Here is a 25,899-nt window from a genome sequence, read left to right as displayed (position 1 = left end):
CACAGCCCTGAGAGTAACAGCAGAAGCCCACCCTCGTCCCTTGTCATGCTCCCCAGCCCTGCATCCTAGCGCCCCAGTCCCTGGCCTGGGTATACGGGGAGGGCGTGTGTTAGCTGCCCAGAGAGACGGGGGCAGCAGGTTCTCCTTTCCTCCTGGCTCTGCTCTGTGGCACTCGCAGGGCTGGAAACCTGCAGGAGCATTTTAAACCCACCTAAATCTTCAGGTGTCAACCTGACACTAGCTGGCCTTCCTGGTCCCAGCCTGAGCGGCGACAGATACTCCGCTGGTGCCAGGCGGCTGCCGCCGATGGAGCCGTGCTGATTTGCCCTAGCTGAAGATCTGGCACTGAGTACTTCCCTATCTGCTCTGTCTGGGCGCTGAAGTTCCCAGGGTACAGTCTGTAGCAGACATCATGTTCTCCAGGTTTCCCCGCCTCACCGCTGCATTCTGCCTGGCTGCTGCTGCCCTCCTCCTCCTCCCCAGAGGCGACTGCATTTCAGGGCGGTTGTGTAAAGCGCTGCATTGAAAAGCTGGTGTGTGGTGATTTCAGACCCTTGTCGTTTCCAGGATGGCGAAGCAGCCATTACCCAAGAGCCCCTTGCAGAGACAGCACATCCTGTGCCTCCTGAGAGAGACTCGGCTCCTCACGTACGTAGGCGGCTGGCGTCATCCTCCCAAGGCAGCTGCCCCGACGAATATTGGTAGCATGGATGCAATCTCACAGAACAGAGACGAACCAGGGAGAGCAGGGCTGGAAAAGACCCCTTCACCCAGCCACTCCCCCTTCAACCCCAGCCTCCCTTGATTTCTGTAATTTATTCATCCCAGGATGCTTTTGCCCCCCTGCGCTATTCCGCGGGTGAATTACACGGCTGGCTTGGAAGGGAACAGAGCACCGTGCCGGTGACAAGCTGGGATGTCAGAGTGGGTTGTATGTTGTAGCTGCACAGGGGGAGGACATGGGAACAGTTGGCCCGGGCTCACCCTGACTATAAAGCAACAGATGAGAATAGGAGCAAGATTGTACGGTTATCCTACCATCTCCCACAGGGGAGGGCAGCCTGCTTCAGTGACTGGGGTGATATCCAGCACCTAAAGCATTTCAGGAAGGAAGGGTTTTGTTTTTTTAAAAGAGCTTGTTAGTGTCATTATCTATTGTTAAATCCTTAGGTTTGAAAAGAATCTCTGGTTTGGAATAGCTTGCAAAATATTCATAGGCTCCAGACCACGTCGCTGGGATGCTACCAGTAGCCTGGCCTGCTAGGGGGGCGTGGGTAGACAGTCAAATGACTCCCCGTGGGGTGGGTCGGCTCTTTCTCAACAGGTTGACAAGATTCACCAAGGAGCGGCGTCTCAGGCTAGACGGATACCTGGCTGCCAGGCTGCGGGCCCCGCTCAGGCTCGGTGACTACAAAGAAAAGGAAGCCCAGATCGGAAGAAGGTGTGGGCCGGGCAGGTGGCAACGGTGCAGTTGCTTTCTGGGACTAGAGAATGGAGAGACCCGGCGAGCCAGGAGCCAGTGGGAAGCCCGGCCAAAAGGGCCAGAGCTGGATATACGGGGAGAGAGCCCTGGGAGACGTTCGGGGGGGGGGAAGAAGGGCTACAAGTTTGTGCTTGTTGGTTGAGGGAGTTTTGTTGGAGGGTCCTGACAGTCCCAGCCCTGAGAGAAGGATGAACCTAGAGAGGCTGTGTGGGAATTGTGCCGGGGCTTGGGAAAGACCGTGAAGGCAGCAACAAGGAACCACGCAGAACAGAAATAGGGTCCTGGGCTGGAATCCGGCATAGAGGGAGCGCCAAGATGTCCCTCCCAGACCCCGGGGAAGGTGGGGTGAAGCCCCCCTTGATGTGGGGGGATAAGGATGTTGGAAAGCCCTCAGCCAAGTGTGCGCATGGGCCGTGGGACTAACGGCCTTTTCTGAAGATGCGGAACTGTTTTCTGTTGCTATCCTGGGAGCGGTGGACTTAAATCGTGGCCTGGCCACGAGAAGAGGCAGACACCAGACAGACGCTGCGCCATGCCCAGCCATGAGGAGGCACTCCAGCGGTAAGTCCACTCTCCTACAAGGAGGAACATTCAGAGGGGCCCCAGCAAGGATAAAAACCACACGGACCATCAGTCCTCATGCTTCAGGGCATGAGCTGATCAGCAGCTGGGGTCAGGAAGGAACTTTCTTCCCTGATGCAGTTCTGAGCAATGAGGCCAGGCCTTAATTCTTGCCATGTAGGACAGCGGTGACCCCTGCTGACTTCAGTGCCAGTTAATTGTGTCCTGTGAAAAGCTAGAGTAACTCCCTTGGAGTTTACTGCTATAAATGAGCGCAGAAGTGGGCCCCTCCTTGAACCAGCTGTCTGTCCCCAGGTGGCAGGCGCTGGGATACTGGAGCCGATGGACCATTGATCTGACCCAGTGCAGTGGGGGGCAGGATCACAGGTTAAACTGGCCACTGGGGTATTCCAGGATGACAGTGTCAGGGGAGGCTCAAGGCAGCAGACTGGGGGTATCCAAAGGGGCCGGGAATTCATTTGGGCTCAGTGGGGAACAGCCCGGGACTGGCGTTGGGCAGCAGAGATGCCCTGGGGGAAACTAAGGGCTGGATTCTCCTCCCCCTTCTGCTCGACAGCAGGGATGGGCGCGGGCGCTGCTGCCCCGTCACACTGATGTGGGGAAGGGGATCGGGCCCCCCGGCTGTCTCTGCACAAGCCTGTCACAGAGCGATGCCGTGCCCTGGCTAACACAGATGGTGGCAACCGTGGCCGATGGCTAGTATAGGCAAGCCCCGGGCTTGTCTGAGCCTTGCTTCTGCCACCGTCCTGGATGTCCAGCCCCCGTGTTGTGCATGGACCAAGGTTGGGGGTTTTGGGCGGAGAACGGTGGCTTGTGACTCCTTGGTGGCTGGGCGGCCACCTGGCTGGCATCGCGGTGGGGGGCCAGGTGTCCGCCCCGCGCTGCAGGAGAAACACCCGGGCAGAGGCCTTGAGCAATCGGCCGGGAGAAGGGCCCCCCTTACACAACGCCGCGAAGCAGGAACTAGAGTCACGGCTCTTCCTTTCTGGGTCTTGTGCAACCCCCAACCCGGCCCAGGAGCAGCGAGAAGGTGCCGGGGGGGCAGGATCAGGGACCCCAGGGTGGCCGGGTTTCAGGACCAGGGGGACAATGGGGGAGGGGGAGGTGAACCAAGCCCATGCCACTCAGGGGCTGCCCCTGGGCCCCAGCACGCTGCGGGCTGGGCCACGGCGGGCTGCCTTCGCGGCGGAGAGAAGGGCTGCGCTCCTGGGCCGTCCAGGGGGAGATGGGCTGCCCGGGGGGAGGGGGAACAGCCCAGAGCTGGGACCCCCTGATCTAAGACTGCTAGACTGGGGCAGCCGCTGGCACCAGGGCTACCAGCACAGGGGAAATCGGGGACCTTTTGCCAAGCCCCTGCCCACCCCATCTCCCCACTCCCCCCTGCCCCGTGGGGCTAGGTGGGTGAGGAGCGCCCGCCGCGTGAGTTGGTGGACTGACGGAAGAACGGGGGGGCTCACGGTACGCGCTCGGGGTGCAGTCTGGACTGTACCCCAGTGAGGGCCGGGATAAAGGGACGCATCCAATATCCCTGGGGGGGTTCAGGTTATTATTCCCGTGGGGCTCATCCTCCCCCCTCCTGGAGACGGAGCCAGGGCAGCGAGCTTCATGCTACATGCCCCCTGTTCCTGGTGGCTGCCCGAGCTGGCCCCCACACGTGAGAGCCTCCCCAGCCATACTCTGTAGACGGTGACTTTGTCGGGCGCTCCCGGGCCCTTGTGCCCACGGAAGCCCCAGCCGGGTCTGGCCGCCAGCTGCAAACACGCAGGAGGGGTTTCCCAGAAGTGCCCGACTCCCATGGGATTCCGGGGAGGCCGGGGGGGGGGGGGGTTTCTGGGGTCTCCCCTGGGATTCCAGAACCTCGCGGGTACCCCGGCGGGGCGAGGGCAGGGTCCTGGCACACCGAGGCCTGCTGGGGTCAAGGGATCCGCTCAGAGGACACCTGGCTGCTGAGATTTCAGTGATGGGGCATGGGGGGGGGGCAGCCTCTCCAGAGAGGGGCATCCTGAGAGTTTGACAGTTGACGCCCAGGGGAGCAGGGTAACGGGCTCTGAGCCCACGCCCCCCACTCCCTCGGCGCTGTGGGCCCCGGCCTGGCTAGGCAGCGCCTTCCCAGCCCCCCCTCCGGGACGGGAGCCTGGTGCAGCCCCCACGGGCGGTGGGGGGAGGGCTCCTTTCTAACGGTAGCTGGGAACGTTCTTGCCCAATCAACCCCGTCGCAACTCACTGCAATCGGGCCAGGAAACCTCGCCGGGGCTGTTGGCAAAGAGGCATCTCCCCGGCCCCCTCCCATGCCCCACGCCGAGGGGCTGCCAGCTGTAGCGCTGCCTGGGGAGGGTGGGGGGCAGGCCTGGAGACGGGGGCCTCTCGCTGGGGACAGGACCCGGTGCCTCCAGCCCCCGCCCCAGACCAGCGTCTCTTGGTTTAACCGTTGGAGCGCCTAACTCTGCGCGTCCGACCCTCCGCGGATGCTAAGCCCAGACAGGGTGCAGGGGAGGCTAAAGGAGTCCCTTTGCCCTGAGATGCCAGCCCCTCGGCTGCGCTGCCACCTGTCCCCCTCACTGGCACCGACCCCTGGGGTGCCCCTGCCCCTGGAGCTAACGGATTAGCTCCCTCGGCTGGGAGGAAGTAGCAGGCTGTTATCCTCCCTTGCGGCCAGGTAAGCCAAAGCCAAGCATCTCTGGCCTGTGCCCGTCAGCGCTAGCGCCGATCTGGGGGGCGGGCGCCTCACCCCACAGTTCCAGCTGCAGGATCCCTGGCGCCGGAGCTGCCGGGAGCTGCCCGTCAGGACGCAGGGCCCGGGGCTCCAGCCCCGACGCTGGCTCTGACTCTGGCTCCTGCTGGTACGGGCCGCCCACCCCCGGGTCACTGATGCCCCCTGAGACCCGCTTCCCGGGGCGGGGTGGGGGCCCAGGGGGGCTGTTAGGACCATGGCGGCTTTCCTGGAGATGGAGCCAAGCCGGACTGGAACCGTCACGAGAAAACACACAGAGGCTCAGGAGACCAGCTTTGCCGAATGTAATTGCACATCAGAGCCCCAAATCTTCTCAGAGACAAGGCCTTAGCTGACTGCCCTGCTCAAGGCAAGAGTTTATGGACTGACCTCCCTTCGCGGGCCGCCGGCAGGCTCTGAACCTGGGCCCGTCAGCACCAGCCGCTGGGGGTGGGAGAGCAACTCCGTTAGCGGCAATAGGCTGTTATCCTCTATGTGGCCCAGCCGCTAGAAGGGGCTAAATCATGCCCGGCTGCCAGGAATTTTCAGGCGCTGAAAGGCCGGCACAGAGAGCCTCAGGAGGCAGAACGACCCGGCGGGCTGCTGTGCTGTGCGGGCGCTGGCCCCAGTCGGGTCTCCCCCAGGACAGGCCGCGGGGAAACGGCTGCAGGGCCGACTGCGGCGCCCAGCCCAGCGGATTCCAGCCGCGGCCCCATCGCCAGCGGGATGGGCGACAGAGGCCCCGTCCCCACGCGGAGAGGCAGGAACGGAGGCAGGGCGCAGGAGACGCTGGGGGGGGAGGGGCCCCTGCTCAGGTGCCCTTGAAATTCTTCTTCTGCCAGCAGAGCAGACAGCAGCGCCCCTTCCTGCCGCTCTCCACCGAGCAGGCCTGGCAGACGGTGCCCCGGCACAGCCTGCGGAGACAGCCGGGCAGGTGAGGCTACGCACGCCGCCCTCCCACCCGTGCCCCCCAGCTGGCTGCTGCGCTCACCCCCCCCCCCTCTGAGAACGGATCCTATCCCATCGCTGACACCAATTTCCCGAGCCTGGGAAGGGGGAGCAGAGAGCCCCCCCAACTCTGCCACAGACTCCCCTGGCCAGCTGTCTCGGCACGGCTCCCTTCCCCGCCGCCTCATCCCGCCACCCCGCGGCCCCCCTTTCTCGTGGCTGTGGCATCTCACCTGCACTGGTACCTGCGGGCGAGAAACCCGAAGTCCTGACTGCAGCGGGCGCACAGGCCGAGGTCCCGGGGCACCGTGCCGGGCACCTGGGGGTTGATGCCCTCCGTCTTCTGCCACAAGGCGTCCTTCTCCCTGGGGAGTGGGGGAGAGGGCACGTCATTCCCTTCCAGTGACGGCGCTGCCCTGGCCCAGCCCTCAATCCTACCCCGCCCCCCATCCCCTGCCAGCCCCCAACCCTTCCGTCTAGGGCCCCAGCATTCAGTGACAGCTGTAGCAGGTTGTTATCCTCTCCGTGGGGGCGGCTGTTAGAGAGAGACACACACACGCATTTTGGAGGTGTGTTACACAATGACCGCAGCCACAGGCAGACTCACAGCAACCACACGCAAACGGCTGACTCGGTGGCTGGTTTGTGTGGGCAGGGATGCTGGGCATGTTTTTACACGCAGCCTGTGCTGGAAATCAGGGCTACCGTGTGCTGCCAGACAACACAGCAAAGCAATGCACACCGGCAAAAATAACCCCCGCTGCATGCACAAAACGACGGGGCCTAAACGAGCCGTCACCACGCAGGAGAGAGATCTTGGCCTCACTGTGGATAATTCTCTGCAAACATCCGCTCAGTGTGCAGCGGCAGGCAAAAAAGCCACCAGCCTGTTAGGAACCATTTGGAAAGGGGTAGATAATAAGACAGAAAAATGGCATATCGCCTCTTTATAAATCCATGGTGCGCCCACCCCTTGAATACCGTGTGCAGAGCTGGTCACCCCCAGCTGCAAAAGATATGTTAGAACTGGAAAAGGCCCAGGGAAGGGCAATAAAAACGATTAGGGGGACGGAACAGTGTCTGTACGAGGAGAGATTAAAAACCCTGGAGCTGCTCAGTTTAGAAAAGAGCCGTCTAAGCGGGGATATGAGAGAGGCCTATAAAACCATGACTGGAGTGGAGCAAGTGAACAGGGAAGTGTTATTTACCCCTTCGTATAAGACAAGAACCAGGGGTGCCCGATGAAATGAACAGGCAGCAGCTTTAAAACAAGCAGAAGGAGGTACTGCTTCACACAGCGCACAGTTAGCTGTGGAACTCACTGCCAGGGGATGCTGTGAAGGTCAAAAGTATAACTGGGTTCAGAAAAGAGAGAAGTTCCTGCAGGACGGGTGTATTGATGGCTATTAGCCAAGAGGGTCAGGGACACAAGCGCTTGCTCCGGGTGTTCCTCAACTTCTGTTTACCAGAAGCCGGGAGTGGCCGACAGGGGATGGAGCACGTGATGATTGCTTGTTCTGTTCATTCATTCATACACCGAGCATTGGCCGCTGTCGGAAGACAGGACGCTGGGCTGGGTGGACCAACGGTCTGACCCAGTGTGGCCGTTCTTATGTCCACACGCACAAGCAACCATCCTTAGTGCCTCTATTCGGCACTGGTGAGGCCACATCTGGAGTACTGTGTCCAGTTTTGGGCCCCCCACTACAGGAAGGATGTGGACAAATTGGAGAGAGTCCAGCGGAGGACAACAAAAATGATTAGGGGGCTGGAGCACAGGACTTATGAGGAGAGGCTGAGGGAACTGCGCTTGTTTAGTCTGCAGAAGAGAAGAATGAGGGGGGATTTGATAGCGGCCTTTAACTACCTGAATGGGGGTTCCAGGGAGGATGGGGCTAGGCTGTTCTCAGTGGTGGCAGATGACAGAACAAGGAGCAACGGTCTCAAGTTGCAGGGGGGGAGGTCTAGGTTGGATATTAGGAAAAAGTTTTTCCCTAGGCGGGTGGTGAAGCACTGGAATGGGTTACCTGGGAAGGTGGTGGAATCTCCATCCTTGGAGGTTTTTAAGGCCTGGCTTGACAAAGCCCTGGCTAGGATGGTTTAGTTGAAGTTGGCCCTGCTTTGAGCAGGGTGGGACTAGACACCTCCTGGGGTCCCTGCCAACCCCCATCTGCTGGGACGCAACGATTCTGTGGTTGTACAAACATCTCCCAGGCGCCAAGCTGCTGCGCCAAGAGCTTGCGTACGTGCAGAGCTCTGCGTCGGGCTGAGCCCCTCAGCTCAGCACCCTTGGTTGCAGTCGCAGGGTGGAAAAGGCTGCTCTGAACCCCGGGCTGGAAGGCGAGAGGTCCGATCCCGCTGGGCGCCGGCGCCCCTTGCAGCCCAGTGAGAACCGGTTTGGTGTCTCAGCCTAGCTCTCCATCTGCGCATGTTACAGAACCATAGCACGGGCAGAGCTTCAGGGGAGGTGTGGGGGGCATTACCCCCCAAACTGCAAGCCTCCGGCAAGCGTGGACTTTGCCCCCCCACCTCCGTGCCACATACAGCCCCATTGGTCTGACTGGAGCTGCCTCCCCCCAAACACAGAAGTCACACAGATGCCTATGTGCCCCAGGAACGCCCCCCTCCTTCCTCGCCCCCCAGCCCGCTTACCGCAGCAGCTCCAGCAGCCGGGCTTTCACGACCCGGACAAGTTCCTTCTGCTCGGCCAGTTGCCCTTGGTGTGTCTTCTCTTGCTCTGCGGCCTCTCGCTCAGCTCTCTCCAGCGCCAGCCTGAGACGTTCCCCGTCCTGCCGGGCCCTGGGCGGAAGGACAAGCCCTGAGATGGCCGAGCCCTGGCAGGCGCTGGCTGCGGGGTGGCGGAGAGGAGAGGCCAGGATTCACCGCTGGGGTCTGCGGCTAGGGCAGGGAAAGGGCGGACGGGGCGCCCCTCTGGACTGCAAGAGGACCACAAAGGGGCTCAGCAGTCGCTGATATTTCCGGGGACGGATGAATGCAGCAAAGCAGGGCCGGCGTCTCGCCAGGGCGGGCAGGAAACCCACAGGTGATCCTGCTGGGGAGTTTGCGTAGGTCTGGGGCAGGGTGATTCCCCCCTGGAGTGCAGTGGGGTAACCCTGGGGGAAAGACATGGGGTTTAGACCCTTTATTGCTCCCGGTGGCCTGAGAGCATTGAGGTTTTAAATGTGGCTTGGTTTTTAACACTGGGTCTTCTGCAGCCCGGACGACTCTCTGACCAGCCTCTACGAGTCTTCCTAGAAGTCCTCCCTCAAACAAAGGGAGGGGCAAACTCGCCCTGGCCTACGTGCCCACGGGAAAACAAGCAGGTCGCGAGATCCTCTAAGAACCCCAAACTGCAAAGACCCCCTGGGCACAAGACACCTCCTTACCCTCCCCCTCCCCGGCAATTCTCCTCTATGCACTGCGAACAGTCCTATTGGCTGACATGCCTTAGGCATCATCTGATTGGCTGGTGTGTCGGGGCGTCGGCTATTGGGCTCTCGTCTGATTGGCTGACGTGTCGGTGAGTTTGCAGCCAGGGGTACCTTGGACTCTGGCTCTCAGCTGTTCGAAGGTGCCCATCACCACAGTATCTGGGCTGCCGCAGCCCAGCTGATTTACTGTCCTCGCTCTTTGTGAGCCTCTGGTTGGCTCTGATTCTGATCACCTCTCCCACCCCAGGCCGCTGGCCTCCGTGGCTTCACGCCCGACTTTCCCGGCTGGGTTAGCCAGATCAGAATCAGGCACGCTGGCTCGGGCAGCAGCTGCACGGTGCGAGAGATCCCGAGGGCCCAGGCTCTTCCGCACCGTGCAGCGAAGGGTCCACAGGCCGCCAGCCGGACTCACTGAGTCTCCTACCTGTCCAGCTGCTCTGCCAGGTGCTTCGCTTCCTCCTCCTTGGCTGCTAGCAGCTGCCCTTTCTGCTGGGCATCTCCCTTCCCCTTCTCCAGGTGAGTGATCAGGAACTAGCAGGTTAAAGCACAAATGTGAGGCCAGGCCGGACCTCCCCAGCTGGACTACATCTCCCATGGTGCACCCCAGCCTTGTGACAGCCCTTGCCAAAAGGGGAGACCACAGTGCATCATGGGAGATATAGTCTGGGAGGGAGCCTGGGCCACAGAGAGGTGCCTGGGAGAATGAGGCACCTGAACCACAGCTCCCATAATGCACTGCAGCCCTATGATGGCCATGATGCATTGTGTCCCCTCGCCAAAAGGGAGGACCATGGTGCATCATGGGAGATATAGTCTGACCAGGGAGCCTAGGCCGTAGAGGTTTTTGGGGTTTGATTTTTTTTTTTGTTGGTGGCTGAAAACTCGAAATTTTCCATGGAGAACCCCCACCCCGCCATTTCTCCCCACACACTCCATTGTCCCCCAGCCCCACCCCTACCCCCATTTCCCCCCCACACACCCATTGCCCCCCCCCAGCTCCATTTACCTCCCTGCAAATGGCCAGTTCCTACCTTCACCATCTCCTCGACGCCTTTCCTTGGCCTGTGCTCTGGGCCGGCCTTCTCCTGCATGGCCACTGCCTCCGGGTCCTCCAGCAGTTCCCCTGGCAGCACCGGCTTACCCGTCTGTGGCCCTGCCCCTCCAGCTGCCTTCTCCTCCGCCAGGCCCCTTCCGCTGGCCAGCCCCCTGGATTCTTCACCCCCAGCTTCCGGCCGACTGCCTCCCCCCGCCCGCTCCAGCTCCACGGCGAGCATCTCCTCCAAGGCGTCCTTCTCCACCTGCACGGCGGCGAGCTGCCCCCTGGCCTGCTCCAGCGAGTCAGCAGCTCTCTGCTTCTCCAGGTCCAGCCTCTGCACCTGGTGCCGGAGTCGCAGGCTCTCCTCCCGGAGCGCCGAGATCTGCCCGTCGCCCTCCTCCTTCTGCTGGGCCAGCGCGTCCCGTTCCCGCTGGGCCACAGCCAGTGCTGCCTGCAGCCGGCTTTCCTCCCGCTGGCTGTGGGCCTTCAGCTCCTCCAGCTCGCCCCGGAGCAATGCTGCCTCCCGGGCGCGGCTCTCCAGGGCGGCCGCCGTGGTCTGCGCTTGGCCGGCCAGGATGTCTCTCTCTTCGGAGGCGCCCCTCAGCGCGGCCTGGAGCTGCTGTTCCTCCTTCCGCAACCTGGCCCCCTCCTCTCTCTCCTGGCGCGTTTGCTCCTCGCCCGCCGCCAGCCGCCTCCTCAGCTCGGCCACCGCCTTCTCGTGGCCGGCTCGCTCCTCCGCCTCTCGCGCCTCCAGCTGGGCCTTCTCGCTCGCGAAGCCCGTGGCCGCGGCCGCCAGCCGGGCGGCCAGAGCGGAGTTTTCGGACAGGGCGTCCCGCAGCTCGGCCGACTGCCCCTCCAGCGCTTCCTGCAGGCCCCGCACCTCTTTCTCCGTGTCCGCCAGAGCCCGATCCGCCTGCTCCAAAGCCTCCTGGAGGGAGGCGTTTCGCTCCTGCCGGGCGGCCAGCTCTTCCCGCAGGTCCTGAGTCTCCAGCCGGGCGGCCGCCAGGCTCTGCCCCTGAGACACCGCGGACTCCAGCAGCGCCTCGCGCTCCCTCTCCAGCTCCCTGCTCTCCGACAGGCCCCTCTCCAGCTTCTCCCTCAGCCCCTCGGCCTGCAGGTCGGCTTGCCGGAGCCTGGCCTCCAGCGCGGCCCTCTGGGCCGTCTCCTCCTCCGGGCCGAGCTGGGGGCTGCCGCTGGGCCCCTCCGGCTGCCTCTGGCTGAGCTGACTCTGTAAGGCCAGCACCTGGGCCTCCTTCTCTTCCAGCCGCCCCTCGCTCGCGCTCAGCTTCTCCTGCAGCCTCCGGCACCGAGACAGCAGCTGCTGGTGCCTCAGCTCTTGGGCTTCTGCTCCCGACAGGTGCCTCCGGCCCTCGGCCTCCTGCGCTCTCAGTCTCCGCTCGGCCTCCTCCAAGGCCGCGGCTGCAGCTGCTCTCTGGCCCTGAGCCGCGGCCGCCGCGGCCGCCTCCCGCTCGGCGTCGCGCGTCGCCCGGGAAAGCCGCTCGGCCAGCTCCTGCTGACGCCTCTGCCCCTCTGCCAGCCGCGCCGCCAGCTCCCGCCGCTCCTCCACCTGGACCGCCAACAGGGCCGCCCTCTCCTCCTCCTTCTGGGACAGCTGGCGCCTCAGGGCACTCGCCAGCACGTCCATCTCCTCCAGGGTGTCGCTCAGGAAGGCCTTGGACTCCTGGAGCTCCCGGATCTGCCCGGCCTGCTCCTCCAGCCGGCTGCTGCAGCGCCGGGCCACCTCCCGCTCCTGGCCGTGGTGCTGCTCTTGCTGGGCCAGCAGAGCCTCTAGCTGCCGGCCGGCGGCCAGGCTGAGCCGAAGCTCCTCGCCCAGCGTCTCGATCTGCAGCTGCAGCTGGGCGTTCACCTGCCGGAGCTCTGCCTCTCGCTCCCTGCTGGACAGCACGGCTCCCCGTTGCCAGCCGTCTTCAGCCCCCTCCGAACCCTGTTGCTGGGACCCCGCCTGTCGCCCGTTGTCCTCGTTCCTTTCCAAGGAGGCCGCCGTTGACGGATCTTCCCTGGATTCTTCCAGTCCGGGCTGGAGCTGGTCATCCGTGCTCAGCCCCGGGGATCTGCTGACCTGCCCCGGGAGCTGGGATGCCTCCTGTGGGATTCTCCTGGCTTCTTGCGGCAGCTCACAGTCTCCATCCAGGTTCCCAACCTACAGCAGATGAATAAGAGAGCAGAGACAGAACGAGGGCTGGCGGGGAGGCAGTCCCTATAGCCAAATCACCGGGAAACAGCCTGGTGACGGGCTGACAGCCAAGGGGGCTCCTGGCATGGGTGAAACGTACCCGGTGGGTCTAAAGCCTGTTGAGAGACAACCACGTTACCCCCGCAGTGTCAAGGCTCGAGCGCCTGACGCTACAGCCATGGCCCGTGGGGCCCCTACGGCTCCTTTCCCCCATCTCTGAGCGGATCCCCTCCCACCCCGCCCCCGAGCATCAGCTTGGCCCTGGCAATGAACAATGAACGATATGGTCCCTTTGCCCTTTGCCCTTCGCCCCTCCCCACCCCGGGGCAGCATCACCTACCGGCCAGGCCGTCCCCTCTGTCTGGCTGTTCACGGAGCTGTGGCTGGAGCATCTGGACAGAGTCCTAAAGGAAAGACGCAGGCTCAGGGCAACGGCCCGGCAGAGGCTCCAGTCAGCTCCCAACCCCTTCTGCGCCTCTGCCGCTCCAAATGTTTCTACCTCCCCTGCCATCACAGCCCTAAACAAAGTGACCAAAGAGTTGAGTCCTGCCAAAGGGAGCCCCAGGCGCCCGCCTCTGTCTGGCCCTAGCACAACCTCACAATAACATTTACCCCCTCGAACCATTTCCCCAGCCCCCCTGGAGAATCAGCAGGGTTCCCCCCTCTCTTCCAGGTGCTGTATGGATGGGTGGGGATGAGCTGTTTCCATGACGATGGTCTCGGGCCAGGGGGTCAGAAACAGCACTGGAAGGGTGTGATCGGAGCCAAGCCCGGACTGAAGCCCCTGTTCTTGGAGAAGTTTCTCCAGAACCAGCAATTTTGCTCATAGACTTGGAGGCCAGCAGGGACCAGCCGGGATCATCCAGGCTGACCTCCTGCACCTCGCAGGCCACTGAACCTTACCCACCCGCTGTCGTGATGGGCCACGACCTCTGGCTGAGCTACTGAACTCCTCGAATCTTGATTTAAAGGCTGCGTGTTACAGAGATGCCCCCATTGGCTCTAGTTCAAACCAACCAGTCACCCGGGCCCCATGCTGCAGAAGAAGGTGAAAAACCGTCTCAATCTGATCTGGGGGGACATTCCTTCCTGACCCCAAATGTGGCGCTCAGTTAGACCTGGAGCATGTGGGTGAGACCCACCAGCCCAACACCTGGGAACGAATTCCCTGGAGTAACTCAGAGCCCTCCCTGCCTATTGCTAGGACGACATGGCAGGGGGCCCGGCTGTTGGCTCCAACGCCTCGCTGTTGGGGGTCTGGCCCCATCATGGCTAGTACTTGTGCATGACCTAACTCTCTTTTTCCTCCCAACTTCCTTATCATCTGTGATGGGCTGTACACCCCCACGGTGGCCTGGAAGGGGTTAACAGAGGCCAGATGGCCCAATTAACCTGCTAGGCTGAAGGCTGAGAGGAAAGAGGCAATTAGGGGGTGCACAGCTGTGCAGGAACAGGTGGGGCTTGTCTAAAGCCCAGGAGCTGAGCGCAGCAGGGTGGGGGCAGGGAGGTAGTTTGTAGGGGAGACAGGAGTTGAGTTTAGGACAATAGAGGAGAGTTTGGGCTGGCAAACCCAGGGAAGGGGGAGGGCCAGAAAGGCTCAAGGGAAAGGGCTGGAGTAGGGCAGACCTTGGCTGTGATGTGGGACCCCTGAGCTGTGGCCTGGTGTAGGGGATGGGTGTGGGTTCTCCTACCGACCACTGGGGAGGCAGCACCATCAGGGCAGCCTGCCTGAGCCAATTTGTGAGCTGGCACCCGGGCACCCTGGAAGGAGACCTGGCTGGAGCAGAGGTTGTGGAGAGAAGGTGGCAGCAGGGCGTGCGGGGAGCAGCGGAAGGGAGGCTTTGGACCTGGAAGAAGCTGATTTCCCCAGCGTGGCCAGGAGGAGGCGCCAGCTGCAGTGAGTAGACCCCCATGGCACCGTCCCTGCCCGCTCGGCCAAGGCAATTCCCGGCCTGCGGGCGAGCTGTTTGCTGCAGCTATTTGCCCGTTGTGTCTCGTGTCCCGTGCCCGGTTGCCTGGATTTGTCACACAGGAAGACGGTGCAGTGCAATGAACGCCCGGCTGCTGTGGCTTTGGGGAAGAATTGTCACGGGTGCCAGTCACAGGCTGGCTGGCTCAGCCGGGGGCATGTATAATTATTAGCCCGGGGAGGTGGGCCTGAGGGTATTTGGTGCCAGTATCTCCTGGCAGGAGGAAGGACGGTTTGGTTCTGTTCCCAGCTCTGCCACCGGCCTGCTGCAGTTCGCCCAGCTTGACTGTGGTCAGCGCCTCCGCCTGCAACATGCAGCAAACAGAAACTCCTGACCTCCCAGTGGAGGGGGGCATTTTGGACTAGCCATGGAGGGGATGTGGCGGTGGCGGTGGGTTTTGTCTGCGTGATGCCACGTTCGCTATGATTGCCGAGAGGCCTGGGTCCCTGGGAGGGCCGGGTGAAGTCGAGGAGGAGGAGCTGTGATAACCTGCCCAGCGTGGTAGGGCTGCAAAAGCAACTGCTGGGGGTTGCTTGGCGCTTGATGATCAGAGGCTGAGTGTAAACGGGGGCTGCACCGGAGACCGTTCCACGTGTGTGTCCGGCTCTGGGTCGTCCCTTGCGCCCGGGCCCGGTGGGTTGGGGCGGAGATGGAAGGCTGTGGCGAGCTCCCAGAAGCGTGGGGTGACTGGTGGGGGTAGAGCGCCCTCTCTTGGGGGCTGGCGATAGGGTGTTGGAAGCTGTGAGGATCGACCCTTTCTTTCCCTTTGCCTTTTTCGACGTGCTGCAGTAAATCCGGCGGGAGGAGGCAAACCTGGGTGGGGGGAAGGGGGAAGCCTCTGGGGAAGAGGGGGCCGGTGCCCCACAGCCCGCTGGGCTTGCTTCCCCGTCTGCTCGGGAGCCCCCCCCCGGCTGGCACTCAGAGAGCAGTGAGGCTGCTGACAGCCTGGGGGGAAAGGGGGACTCCGGCTGCCCCTCTCCTCCTGGCAAAGGGCGGGTCCGCGGCCTTTACAGAGCAGGCCCCACTGCAGGGAGGGCCTGACCGTCCGCGGAGGGGGTTTGCTGGGGTGACGCTGAGTTGGGGAAGCAGGGACCAGGCAGGGCCCCCGAGCCGCAGACCTCCTGGCTTTGTTCGGCCGAGAGCCGCAGGTGCATGGGGGCTCTAGGGTGCCGGGGGTCCTGGCCTCCCCTTAGAAATGCAGCTGTTTGCAGGCCCGGGCTAGGTGGGAAGGGACGTGCTCGGGGGGGGGGTGGCGGCACGTGCTCTTTGCCCGGCGCTGTGCAGCCGGGGGGGCTAGAGGGTTGCACATGCCATGTCCCTCACCCCACAGTCACCTCCCGCCTGCAAGCTGTGACCGCTCAGGAGAGACTCCGGCCTGCAATAGCCGGGGAAGGGCAAGGACTCCAGCTGGGGAGGCTGGGATAGCAGGGCACTGTGGATCGGGGATTGAGGGGCACCGTCTGGCAGAACTGGGGGGGGCCCCAGGGCTGGGATAGCAAGGGCTGCAGGTCGGGGCTGAGGGGTACCAGCGGAGCTGCGCGTGGTGTTTCTCTAGCACCCGGTTGTCGGTATTAACTTGATTTCACAGCAGCAAATCCCACCCCTGGGATCGGAGCCCCGCACCCCCGGCTCCCTGACACTCACTCCGAGACCATGGGCCAGGCCGCGTCCAGGTCGGGTCTCTTGAGGGCCAGGTGGAAGGCGATGCTGTCCAGCTCGTACAGGCAGCCCATGATGTCGGCTCGCAGGTGCGGGTTCAGGAAGGGGCTCCGGGCGTAGTACCACTCACTGCAGGAAACAAGCCAGGCAGGCCCTTGACACACCAGCCAGACACCCCCCCCCCCCCCCCCCCCGTCTCAGCCGGCTCAGGGCCCGCCACCGGCTCCTGATGAACTAGCCAGTGATGGACCACGGTGGCGCTGGGCGGATGAAGCGAGTGAGACGGTGTCTGTGCTGGAGGGAGCCCCCGTTCTGGGGGCCGGGGGGCTCAGGATCTGCTGACTTACGGGGGCATTAGCAGGACTTAAGCCTCTGGGCTTGCTGTGCCCAGTGTGAATGCACAAAAATGGCTTCAGCCCTGGCACCTCTTTCTTTACAGATTACGCACTGGGGGGGTTGGATCTGGTCTACTGACTAGCTGCCCTCCCACCCCATTTACACACACTTCCTCCTCGATCTCCTCCCCTTCCTGTTACTTCCTTCCAGACCACTCCCAGTGGGGCAACTGAGGCACAGAGCGGGGTAATGGCTCATGCAGGGCGTCCGTAGCAGCGCTACGAACCCATGAGTCCCGGGCCTACGTGTTAACAACAAAACCATCAGTGAGGGGGTGGGTGGGTGGGTGTGTGTGTGTGCGTGCGCCACACAACGGCACACTGGTTTGCTCACATCTGCGCTCACTGAACTCACGCGGCCCCAGCATTTGTGTTTCGCCCTCCTCCTCGGAAAACGTGCTCCTTGCTCGCACGCCAAGAGATGAATATTACGCCGCCCCGGGGGGTGCCCCCGCTGCCCAGGGACCGCGCCGCCCGGCGGCAGGGAGCTGTGGGAGCTGGGCTCGCGCTGGTGCACCCAAAGTAGCCGTGTCACCAGCGCTTTGACGGTGCGGCTTGGGTTTTTTCACGCCTCCCCCACCCCACCCCCGAGGCTTCAGGGCTCCAGCCTGAGCCACGATGGTGACGTGGGAATGCTAGCACGAGCCCTGACACCGCAGCCTGCGGGCCCGGGCTGGGAGGCTCAGTGTAGATGTAGCGTCCGGGTGGAAGGAGACTCCGAGACCTACCCCCGGCCGGGCTCCTCACCTGGTCAGCTCGGGGTCCAGGAAGCACAGCTGCAGCGACTCTGCCAGCTGCTGGTGAACTAGGCAGTAGCGAATGAAGGCTCGTCCCTTCCCCACGGGAGTCCTGAGCTGTTGGTACACCGGGGGAGGGGGGGCAGTGAGATTGAATTTGCTGGCGGGGGGATGGGGCCCCCCGCACAGAGACTGAGGCTCCCCGACGCGCAGACCCTCCCCTGCACCGCTGTGCCAGCCGTACCTTCTCCAGGCCGCTGACGAACTGCACGCCTTCGTGGCCCTGGCGCCGCCTTGCCAGGCCGTGGCACAGAAAGTCCCAATAATCTCGCCGCTGGCCAAAGAAGCTCCTCTTCTCCTTCAGGTCAAACTGATACGGGGGCAAAACGCAGGTGGCAGCCGTGAGCCCGGGAGACCTTGGGATAGCCCCCTCCTGCGCGCTGTGGCAGCTGGGGCGAGGGCGGGAGGGTTTCACAGGGAGGTGTTTGTTCTGTATTGCCACTGCTTAGGCCACTGGTTCCTGGCTGCTGGGACTGGGGGAGGGACACGGGGGTTCACCCAAGGCTACGACTACCAGGACAAGGCCACTGCTGCCCGCACCCCTAACTGGCAGCGCTCCGGCCCCCCAGCGCGGCCATCGCAGGAACAGCCAGACTGGGTCAGACCAATGGTCCATCTAGCCCAGTGTCTGTGGCCAATGCCTGGTGCTTCCGAGGGAATGATCAGCACGGGGCAATTAGCCCGTGATCCATCCCCTGTCATCCGATCCCAGCTTCTGGCAGCCAGAGGTTTAGGGACACCCAGAGCGTGGGATTGCATCCCTGACCACCCTAGCCACTGATGCATCTATCCTCCATGAATGTATCTAGTCTGGGTTGTTTTTTTTTTATAACCCAGTTACGCTTTTGGCCTTCACGACATCCCCTGGCAGCGAGTTCCACAGGTTGGCCGTGTGTTGGGTGAAGATGCACTTCTGTCTGTCTGTTTGAAACCTGCAGCCTAGTAATGTCATCGGGTGACCCCTGGCTCTTGTGAAGGGATAAATAACACTGCTCTATTCACTTTCCGCACACCAGTCGTGATTTCATAGAGCTCCGTCATATCCCCCTTTATCCGTCACGTTATCACACCCGTCACTTTCCTAAGCTGAACAGTCCTAGGATTTTTCTCTCTCCTCGTACAGAAGTCGTACCATGCCCCTAATCATTTTTATTGCCCTTCTCTGTGCCTTTCCCCATTCTAATCTCTCTTTTTTTGAGACGGGGAGAGCAGAACGGCATGCAGCATTCCAGGTGTGGCTGTACCATGGATTTATATAGTGGCATTATAATATTTTCTATTTGATTTCTTTCCTAATGGTTCCCAATGTTCTGGTAGCTTTTTGGACTGCCGCTGCACATTGAGTGGATGTGTTCAGAGAACTAGCCACAGGGAACCCCAAGATCTCTTTGAGTGGGGTGACAGCTGATTTAGACCCCATTGTTTTGTATGTATAGTTGAGATTATGTTTTCCAGTGAGCATGACTTTGCATTTATCAACACTGAATTTCCTCTGCCATGTTGTCACCCAGTTGTGTGAGATCCCTCTGTACCATTTCGCAGTCTGCTTTGGATTTAATTAACTTGAGTAGTTTTATGTCATCTGAAAATTTTGCCGCCTCACCGTTTACCCTTTTCCAGATCATCTATGAATATGCTGAACAATACCGGTCCCAGTACAGATTCTTGTGTGTGTGGGGGTACTATTTACCCTTTTCTATTGTGAAAACTGACCATTTATTCCTACCTTTTATTCCTGTCTCTTAACCAGTTACTGATCCAGGAGGGGACCTTCCCTCTTATCCCATGACAGCTTACTTTGCTTAAGAACCTTTGATGAGGGACCTTGTCAAAGGCTTTCTGAAAGTCCAAGTACATCATATCTCCTTGTCCCCATGTTTGTTGACCTTCCCCGCCCCCTCAGAGAATTCTAGTAGATTGGTGAGGCGTGATTTCCCTTTTCTACAGCCATGTTGACTCTTCCCCAGCGTATCCTGTTCTTCTGTGTGTCTGATGATTCTGTTTTTTTACTGTAGTTTCAACCAATGTGCCTGGTATTAAAGCTAGGCTTACTGGCTGTAGGAGCCTTTTTGAAAAATTGGTGTAACATTAGCTACCTGCCTGCTCTCTGATATGGGGGCTGATTTAAGCGATTAGGTTACATGCCACAGTTAGGGCTTGTCTACATGACAAAATTAGGTCGATTTTAATTTAGGTCGACCTCCAGCCACTGCAGCAATTCAATCAGCTGTTGGTGTCTGCACTGTCCTCCTGCCGGTGGGGTGTGTCCTCACCAGGAGGGCTTACACCCACGGAAGTGGGGCACAACAGCTGGAGTGTGGGACACTGGCAGCTGTGCGGGGCTCAGCTGGAACCCCCATCCGCCCCTGGGAGCGGGAGGGGGGGCAGTCCCAGCTGTGACCCCCCTGCCTGCTCAATTTCACATCAACCAGCTTACCAGCAGTGAAAGTGACATTCTTGTGCATTTCCAGCTGCTATTGTGTCTGGCTCTGGGCTGCCCTGTTCCCAGTCCATATGGGGAGAACTGAAATCTCTTCCTATCCTCTCGCCTAGGATTCAGAGCTCCCCCTTCAATAAACTCATCCCAAAGAGATGTCTCCGCCTGAACCGTGTGCTCCTCCACACCTGTCAGCTTTCCCCCGGCCCTTACTTGAAAAACTCCTCTAAGAACCTTTGTAAGTTTACCAGCCAGCAGTCTGGTTCTGCTGTGGTTTAGGGGAGCCCCTCCTTCCTGTATAAGCACCTCCTTTCCTAAGAGGTTCCCCAGTTCCTAACAAACCTAAACCCCTCCTCCCTGCTTCATCAGCTCACCCGTGCAGTGGGACCGGGCAGTTCTGCCTGTCTTTTGGCCCTTGCGTGTGGAACTGGAAGCATTTCAGAGAATGCTACTGTGGAGATCCTGGCCTCTGATCTCTTACCTAGCAGTCTGAATTTGGCCTCTCTCCTATCCTTCTCTATGTCACAGAATCAGAGCAGATGAGGGTTGGAAGGGACCTCAGGAGGTATCTAGTCCAACCCACTGCTCAAAGCAGGGCCAGCCCCAACTAAATCATCCCAGCCAGGGCTTTGTCAAGCCAGGCCTTGAAAACTTCCAAGGATGGAGATTCCACCCGCTCTCTGAGTAACCCATTCCAGTGCTTCACCACCCTCCTAGGGAAAAAGTGTTTCCTAATGTCCAACCTAGACCTCCCCCACTGCAACTTGAGACCGTTGCTCCTAGTTCTGTCATCTGCCACCACTGAGAACAGCCTAGCTCCATCCTCCCTGGAACCCCCTTTCAGGTAGTTAAAGGCTGCTATCAAATCCCCCCTCATTCTTCTCTTCTGCAGACTAAACAAGCCCAGTTCCCTCAGCCTCTCCTCCTAAGTCCTGTGCTCCTGCCCCCTTAGCCCTCCACTGGACTCTCCCCAATTTGTCCACATCCTTCCCATAGTGGGGTGCCCAGAACTGGACACACTACTCCAGATGTGGCTTCCCCGGTGTCACTGGTACCTATAGGAGCTACAGCCACCGGCTCCTCCCCAGCGTTGCACATGCATCTATCTAGATGTCTCGTGAGATCTGCAGCCTTTGCACCCAGCCGGCAACTCCCTGTGAAGTTCTCCCGGCACCACACACCCAACGCTGCATATTTATAATACTCGACTGCCCCAGGGCTGGAGTTTGGACTAGCCCAGCTTCCCCGGCAGGTTCACTGGATGTGAGGCAGGGGGCACTGGCTGGTACAAATGGGGCTAGATTTGGCCAAGGCCTGCAGCTGCCCCGGACTGGGAACTGTGGCCGGGGAGACGTCCCTGGGTTTGGGATCCTCGCTCAGCAAGGGAGGGTGGAGTCCCTCCAAAACCTGAGGGGAGGTGGCACGGGTTACTGCATGGAGCCGGACTCCTGGGTTGTACGTCCAGCTCTGGGCAATCGCGAGTAAGGTGCTAACTTCAGTGTTGCTCTGCCTCGGTTTCCCTAGGTGGTGACTGACCTGCAGCGCCTCCCGGGGGCAGCAGTGTGTGGGGCTCCGTTCATTAGGGTCTGTAAAGTGCTCTGATTTGCTTTGCTCTGGACAGCCAGGGCAGGGCAGGGCTGGGCTGGCAGGGGCTAGAAATACGCCTGCCGCTCGTCTGGCTGCAGCAGCCACGGGGCAGGGTGAGCGGGGAGGACTGGCTCCTGGCTGCTTTGACGTGGACTTGCTGCGAGTCCCTGGCCCACTCCCTGCCTCAGTTTCCCTGTCAGTGTCATGGGGAATATGCAACTGGCCTGCCTCTTCCTGGCGTTCAAAGCAAAGGGCCGTGTGTCATTACGAGGGGGTGGAGGGGTTCCCTCAACAAACCCAGCAGTGTCCATGCGGTAGCCTCCTTCCTGCACGGAAGATCACCGCGCTAGCGCTGCACTCTAACGGGGGCGGGGGTGTGTACCCCCCCCGGTGCGTCTCTTGGCCCGTTCTCAGCTGCCACAAAATCCACCTGCCTGTCACCCCGGCAGCCTCTGCAAACGCGTTTCCAAAGGGCCGCTCAGGAACGTGGCGCTGGGGCCTGCTCTTGGGACGGGCAGGGTGGGGCGGGGCCGGGCCCAGGGGCAGGCACTGGAAGGGGCGGTTCGGTTTGCCTGACGGGGCCGGCAGGAGCCAACTGTGTGGGCCAGGGCGCCAGCGCTCACCTGCAGCAGGAACTCCAGCTGGGCGCAGAGCGCCTGCAGCTCCCGCCCGCCGTCGGTGACTGGCAACCTGCAGTCCTTGTAGCCTTTCTTCAGCTGCGCCACCGTCTCTGCAAGGGACAAGGGCAGACGTGAGCAGGGGTTTCCCAGCTCCCACACCTGGGACTAGACACCCCGCAGGCCGGGGAGGACTGAATCCGGGCCTTTCTGCCCTTCAGAAGCACACCGCCGGCGGCCGAGACCCCCTTGGGCCAGCTGCTGGGGGGAGAACGTTTTCCTGCGCTCAGAAAAGCCACCGTGAAACGAGAGAGCCACAAACCCCAAAGCCGGGCATGGAGAGAAAGTGAAAGCAGCCATATAAACAAAATGGGGGGGGGGAAGTTGATAGCAATGAAAATAAATCAGAAGCGCCAGAGCGTAGAAAAGTGATCGGGAAGGAGAAGGGAAGGAGGCGTGATCTAGGCGAGTGGAGTTAATTCAAGGAGAAGAAGAAGGGGTTGTGCCAGGCGCTGTCCATTCAATTCAAGAAGGATGTTGGTAAATGGGGTGGGGGGGTTCAGAGAAGGGCCCCCAATAGGATTAAAGGATGAGACACCCTGCTTTGGAGCCCCTGGAGTCAATCCGTTTAGCTTAACGAAGAGACGGTTGGGGGGTGACTTGATGACAGTCTATAAGGACCCGGCCGGGAGTAAATATTTCATGGGCCCTTCAGGCTAGCAGAGAAAGGTCTGGCTCAAGCCCCTGGCTGGCAGCGGAAACGCGGTGAATTCAGGCTGGAAATCAGGCGTCCGTTTGTAGCAGGGAGCGTCATTCACCAGGGGAAGAATTTCCCCAGGGCGGGGATGGATTCTCCAGCAGTGGAAATTCTGAGACTGAGCTGGGATGTTCTAGCGGCGGGGCGGCTGACGCAAGCATGAGGTGGGGGGACGTCTCTACATGGGGCTGCGGGGGGGTGGGGTCGGACAGGACATGGGGCTACATGGGGCTGCGGGGGGTGGGGTCGGACAGGACAGTCCCGCTGAGCAAGATGTTCTGTGCTTCTGAGTCACTCCTTCGAAGGAGTGGGCCCAGCCGCGGGGGCGACGCTGGGACTTGTACGAAGATAATACCAGCCTCTGGCTGACGGTCCCTCTGCCACCATGGCTCCCTGCCCCGGGTACCCCAACCCCTGCTAGATCCTTTCTGTACTCTCCTTTCACCCCCACCAGGCATCCTGGCTTAACACCCCCCCCCCCCCGTTGTTAGTCCACAGAGGCCCCTTCCGACCCCCCACCCCCGTTGGCTCCTGGTGGGGGGTGCTGTGGGCCCAGGGCGTTCCCACACCCCAGCGCTTCTGCAGTTCTCCAGCAGCTCCTGTGTCCCGGACTGGTGCCAGTGGGGGGCCGGATCTAGCGGGGGGCCCGGCGGGGTGTTTCACAGCCCTTACCGGGGCAGGAAGGGGGCTGGCCGAGGCACTTACGCTGCAGATCCTGGATCACGCAGAGGAGTTCTCGGGCGCCCGCCATGGCTCCTGCCCGGCTGGTCTGCAACAGAACAGGCCTGGGTTAGAGGGCGGGCAAGCAGGCACTGACCTCCCTGTGCTGTGCGTCTGTCTCTGCCCTGGAGGGGGGGGGAAACGACGACACCCCCTGGGAGCTGCCATCTCGATGAACATGACTACGGTGGAGGCCCCGCACTGCCCCGCTGAACGGCCGTGTCAGGGTGCGGTGAGGCTCCGGACATCGTGGCCCCAGCGGGCTGGTGATGGGGCTGGCGCGGCTGGGCTGATATCCCGGCAGTGGGGGGCAGGGGTGACCGGACGCAGCCAGCGTGACGCCACCGAGCTGAGATATCATGTCCTGCCCTGCTGCAGCTGCATCAGGGTAGGCAGTGGGGCCACAAGGGTATCACGTCCCGAGCGGCGTCCTGCCCCCAGCCAGCAGCTGGGCCGGGCTGCAGGAAAAGGGGGCTGTTTGCTGGTGCCCCCCGCCCCCCAACCGCTCCCTCTTCCCAGGAGATCCCACGCTGCCCACCGCTGGCTCCGAGCTGGAGGGTTCCCAGCGACCGAGGTCCCGGGCACAGCGTCGCCCCTTGGGGACTCTCTCCCCCAGCCCTGTACCACGCCACCCGGCCGTGGCCAACACCCACGTCTGACCCGGAGAGGTGGCATTGTCCACGTGGGCACCCAGCTGCAGCAGGAGTGGGGCGTCTCCCAGCCGAGCTGTGGACTGAAAGGGGTCCCAGCAGCCGCCTTGTCCCCTTCCTCTCAGAGCAGCTCCGTTAGCTGGGAGCGGTAGTAGGCCCTTATCCTGGGGTGAACCAGCCACTGGCAGGGTGGGAAGGGGATCACGCTTTTCTATGGTGAGTTACAGAAACACCGGGTTGATGGCCGTAGCTGCCAGCCCATCCCTGAGCTCCCCCAGACCCTGCACCCCAGAGAAGCCTGGGCCTCCCACAGACTCCCCAGGACTAGGTTGCACCCCCACCCAAAGTCCCCCTGCCGTTGCCAGCGGCCCATCCACCCTCCTTTCCCCGGCTGCTGCGGTGGATGTCTCCCGCCTGCCTGGAAAGCCCCTAGTTCCCCAGCTCGCCGCGCAGAGCCAAGGTGACTAATAGCGACCTGCAGGCAGGGAAGTGTTGGAGCTGAGCCGCTCCGGGCTGCTCCGCCCACGCGGGTGATTTGAACTGGGAGGGCCCGGGGGTGGATTAACCGGGCGCGACTCCTGGCATCCTACCGGTGCCCGGGGCTGAGTCCGAGTCCAGTGACGGGTGGGTAAAGTCTCTCCCGGGCGCCGGCACGGGGCCCATAGCACCCGCTTGTGTCTCTCCAGCAGGCAGCGTGCGTCTAGCTGGAGGACGGGGCACCCGGGTGGGGCAAAGCGTCCCAGGCCCCGGGCGCGGCCAGCCCTGCACCACCTCGCAGGGGCTTGTCTGGCCTGTGTTGCCGGGAGGAATGGCAGGCCCTCGGCTGAGCTGGCAGGCGGCCGGACCCCGGCACAAACCGGGCCTGCGGCACCGAGGGCAGAGCTGGGAGAGCAAAGGGCAGCGGGACGAATGCCAGCCAGGGGCGTGGGAGAGGGGGACTGTCCCCCCGGGCGGTGAGAAAGATTTCCTCCTCGGCTATTCCTCACCTGCCGATGGAGCAGTCCCCAGGGGGGCGAGGCGGGCGATGGGGGGCCGGTGAGACCCTGGGGAGTTGGAATGGGGCTGACCCAAACCTGAGCTCGTGAAATACCCCGAAGCCGTAACCCGCTCTCAGCGTCCTCGCCCTGGCGGCTCGCTGGGTCGGCCTCTGCTTCCAAAGGTCACTCGGGATCAGACCCACAGCGGGCGGCACGCCAGGATCAGAGGGTTTCTCCGGGGAGGGCAGGGGGGCTCGTGGTTAGAGCAGGAGCTGGGGACGCAGGACTCCTGGGTTCCATCCCAGGTTCTGCCACGGGCCAGTCCTGTCTGCGCCTGCGTCCCCGGCTCTGTAAATTGAGGGGTGATGCTCACCGGCTCGGGGACCTCGGGGGCGGAAGGATGGACGGCTCTCGGCCGTGCCCGGGGCTGCTGCGTCTGCTAATGGTCCTCTCCTCGCCGTGGGGACCTGGCTGGGCTCTCCCTGCTGCTCGCCGGCCGCTTCTCCTTTTGTGTGGGAGTCGCTGCTTCCCACGGAGGAAGTGCGGGGCGTGCACTTTGTGCGGCCCACAGGAACCCTGCTCCCCGGTTCCAGGAGGGGACGAGCCGCACTGAACTGTCTGCCCCGAGGGGGCGGGAGGGGGAAACGAAACAGGCGAAGCAGAAGCTGGGGGGAGGGTGGGAAAGCCGGCTCTGTGGGGAGCTCCCGGCCAGGGGCTGGAGAAGGAGGGTGGGGGGGTAGTGATGCTGGATGGGGCCTGGTACATCCCAGCCACTGAGTCACAAGGACACTGCAGAAACTGAGCCCAGCTCCCCTGTTGCCCAATGGGCCCCAGATCTGGGGGGGAGCCAGGTACGTCCGTAGGGGCCCCTCTCAGCCAGGGCCCGTGCCCAGCACTGCCTGGAGCAGCTCAGACCAGGGCGCGCTGCAGGACGCGAGGCCTCGCCCGG

The 25,899-nt window shown here is 61.9% G+C and overlaps 1 protein-coding gene across 1 annotated transcript in view; it reads right to left on the bottom strand.

Moving 5' to 3' along the window:
* Positions 1 to 5,093: 5,093 nt before the first annotated feature.
* The window catches only part of RUFY4 (RUN and FYVE domain containing 4), a 43,044-nt gene continuing 22,238 nt past the window's right edge, over positions 5,094 to 25,899 (bottom strand). Inside the window, exons 3-13 of the mRNA XM_067529440.1 lie at positions 23,309 to 23,372; positions 21,853 to 21,959; positions 17,390 to 17,515; positions 17,156 to 17,262; positions 15,999 to 16,142; positions 12,725 to 12,788; positions 10,186 to 12,351; positions 9,579 to 9,685; positions 8,376 to 8,522; positions 5,957 to 6,088; positions 5,094 to 5,689 (exon numbers count right to left, since the gene is read on the bottom strand). Coding sequence (XP_067385541.1) covers positions 5,587 to 5,689; positions 5,957 to 6,088; positions 8,376 to 8,522; positions 9,579 to 9,685; positions 10,186 to 12,351; positions 12,725 to 12,788; positions 15,999 to 16,142; positions 17,156 to 17,262; positions 17,390 to 17,515; positions 21,853 to 21,959; positions 23,309 to 23,372 — 3,267 coding nt within the window. The 3' untranslated portion in view covers positions 5,094 to 5,586. The remainder of the gene's footprint in view (positions 5,690 to 5,956; positions 6,089 to 8,375; positions 8,523 to 9,578; positions 9,686 to 10,185; positions 12,352 to 12,724; positions 12,789 to 15,998; positions 16,143 to 17,155; positions 17,263 to 17,389; positions 17,516 to 21,852; positions 21,960 to 23,308; positions 23,373 to 25,899) is intronic.

Source organism: Emydura macquarii, unplaced genomic scaffold (genome assembly GCF_026122565.2).
Source record: "Emydura macquarii macquarii isolate MOO-44397 ecotype Brisbane River unplaced genomic scaffold, CSIRO-AGI_Emac_v2 contig_2988, whole genome shotgun sequence".
NCBI lineage: Eukaryota > Metazoa > Chordata > Testudines > Chelidae > Emydura > Emydura macquarii.
This window is presented reverse-complemented; position numbering and strand designations above follow the sequence as displayed.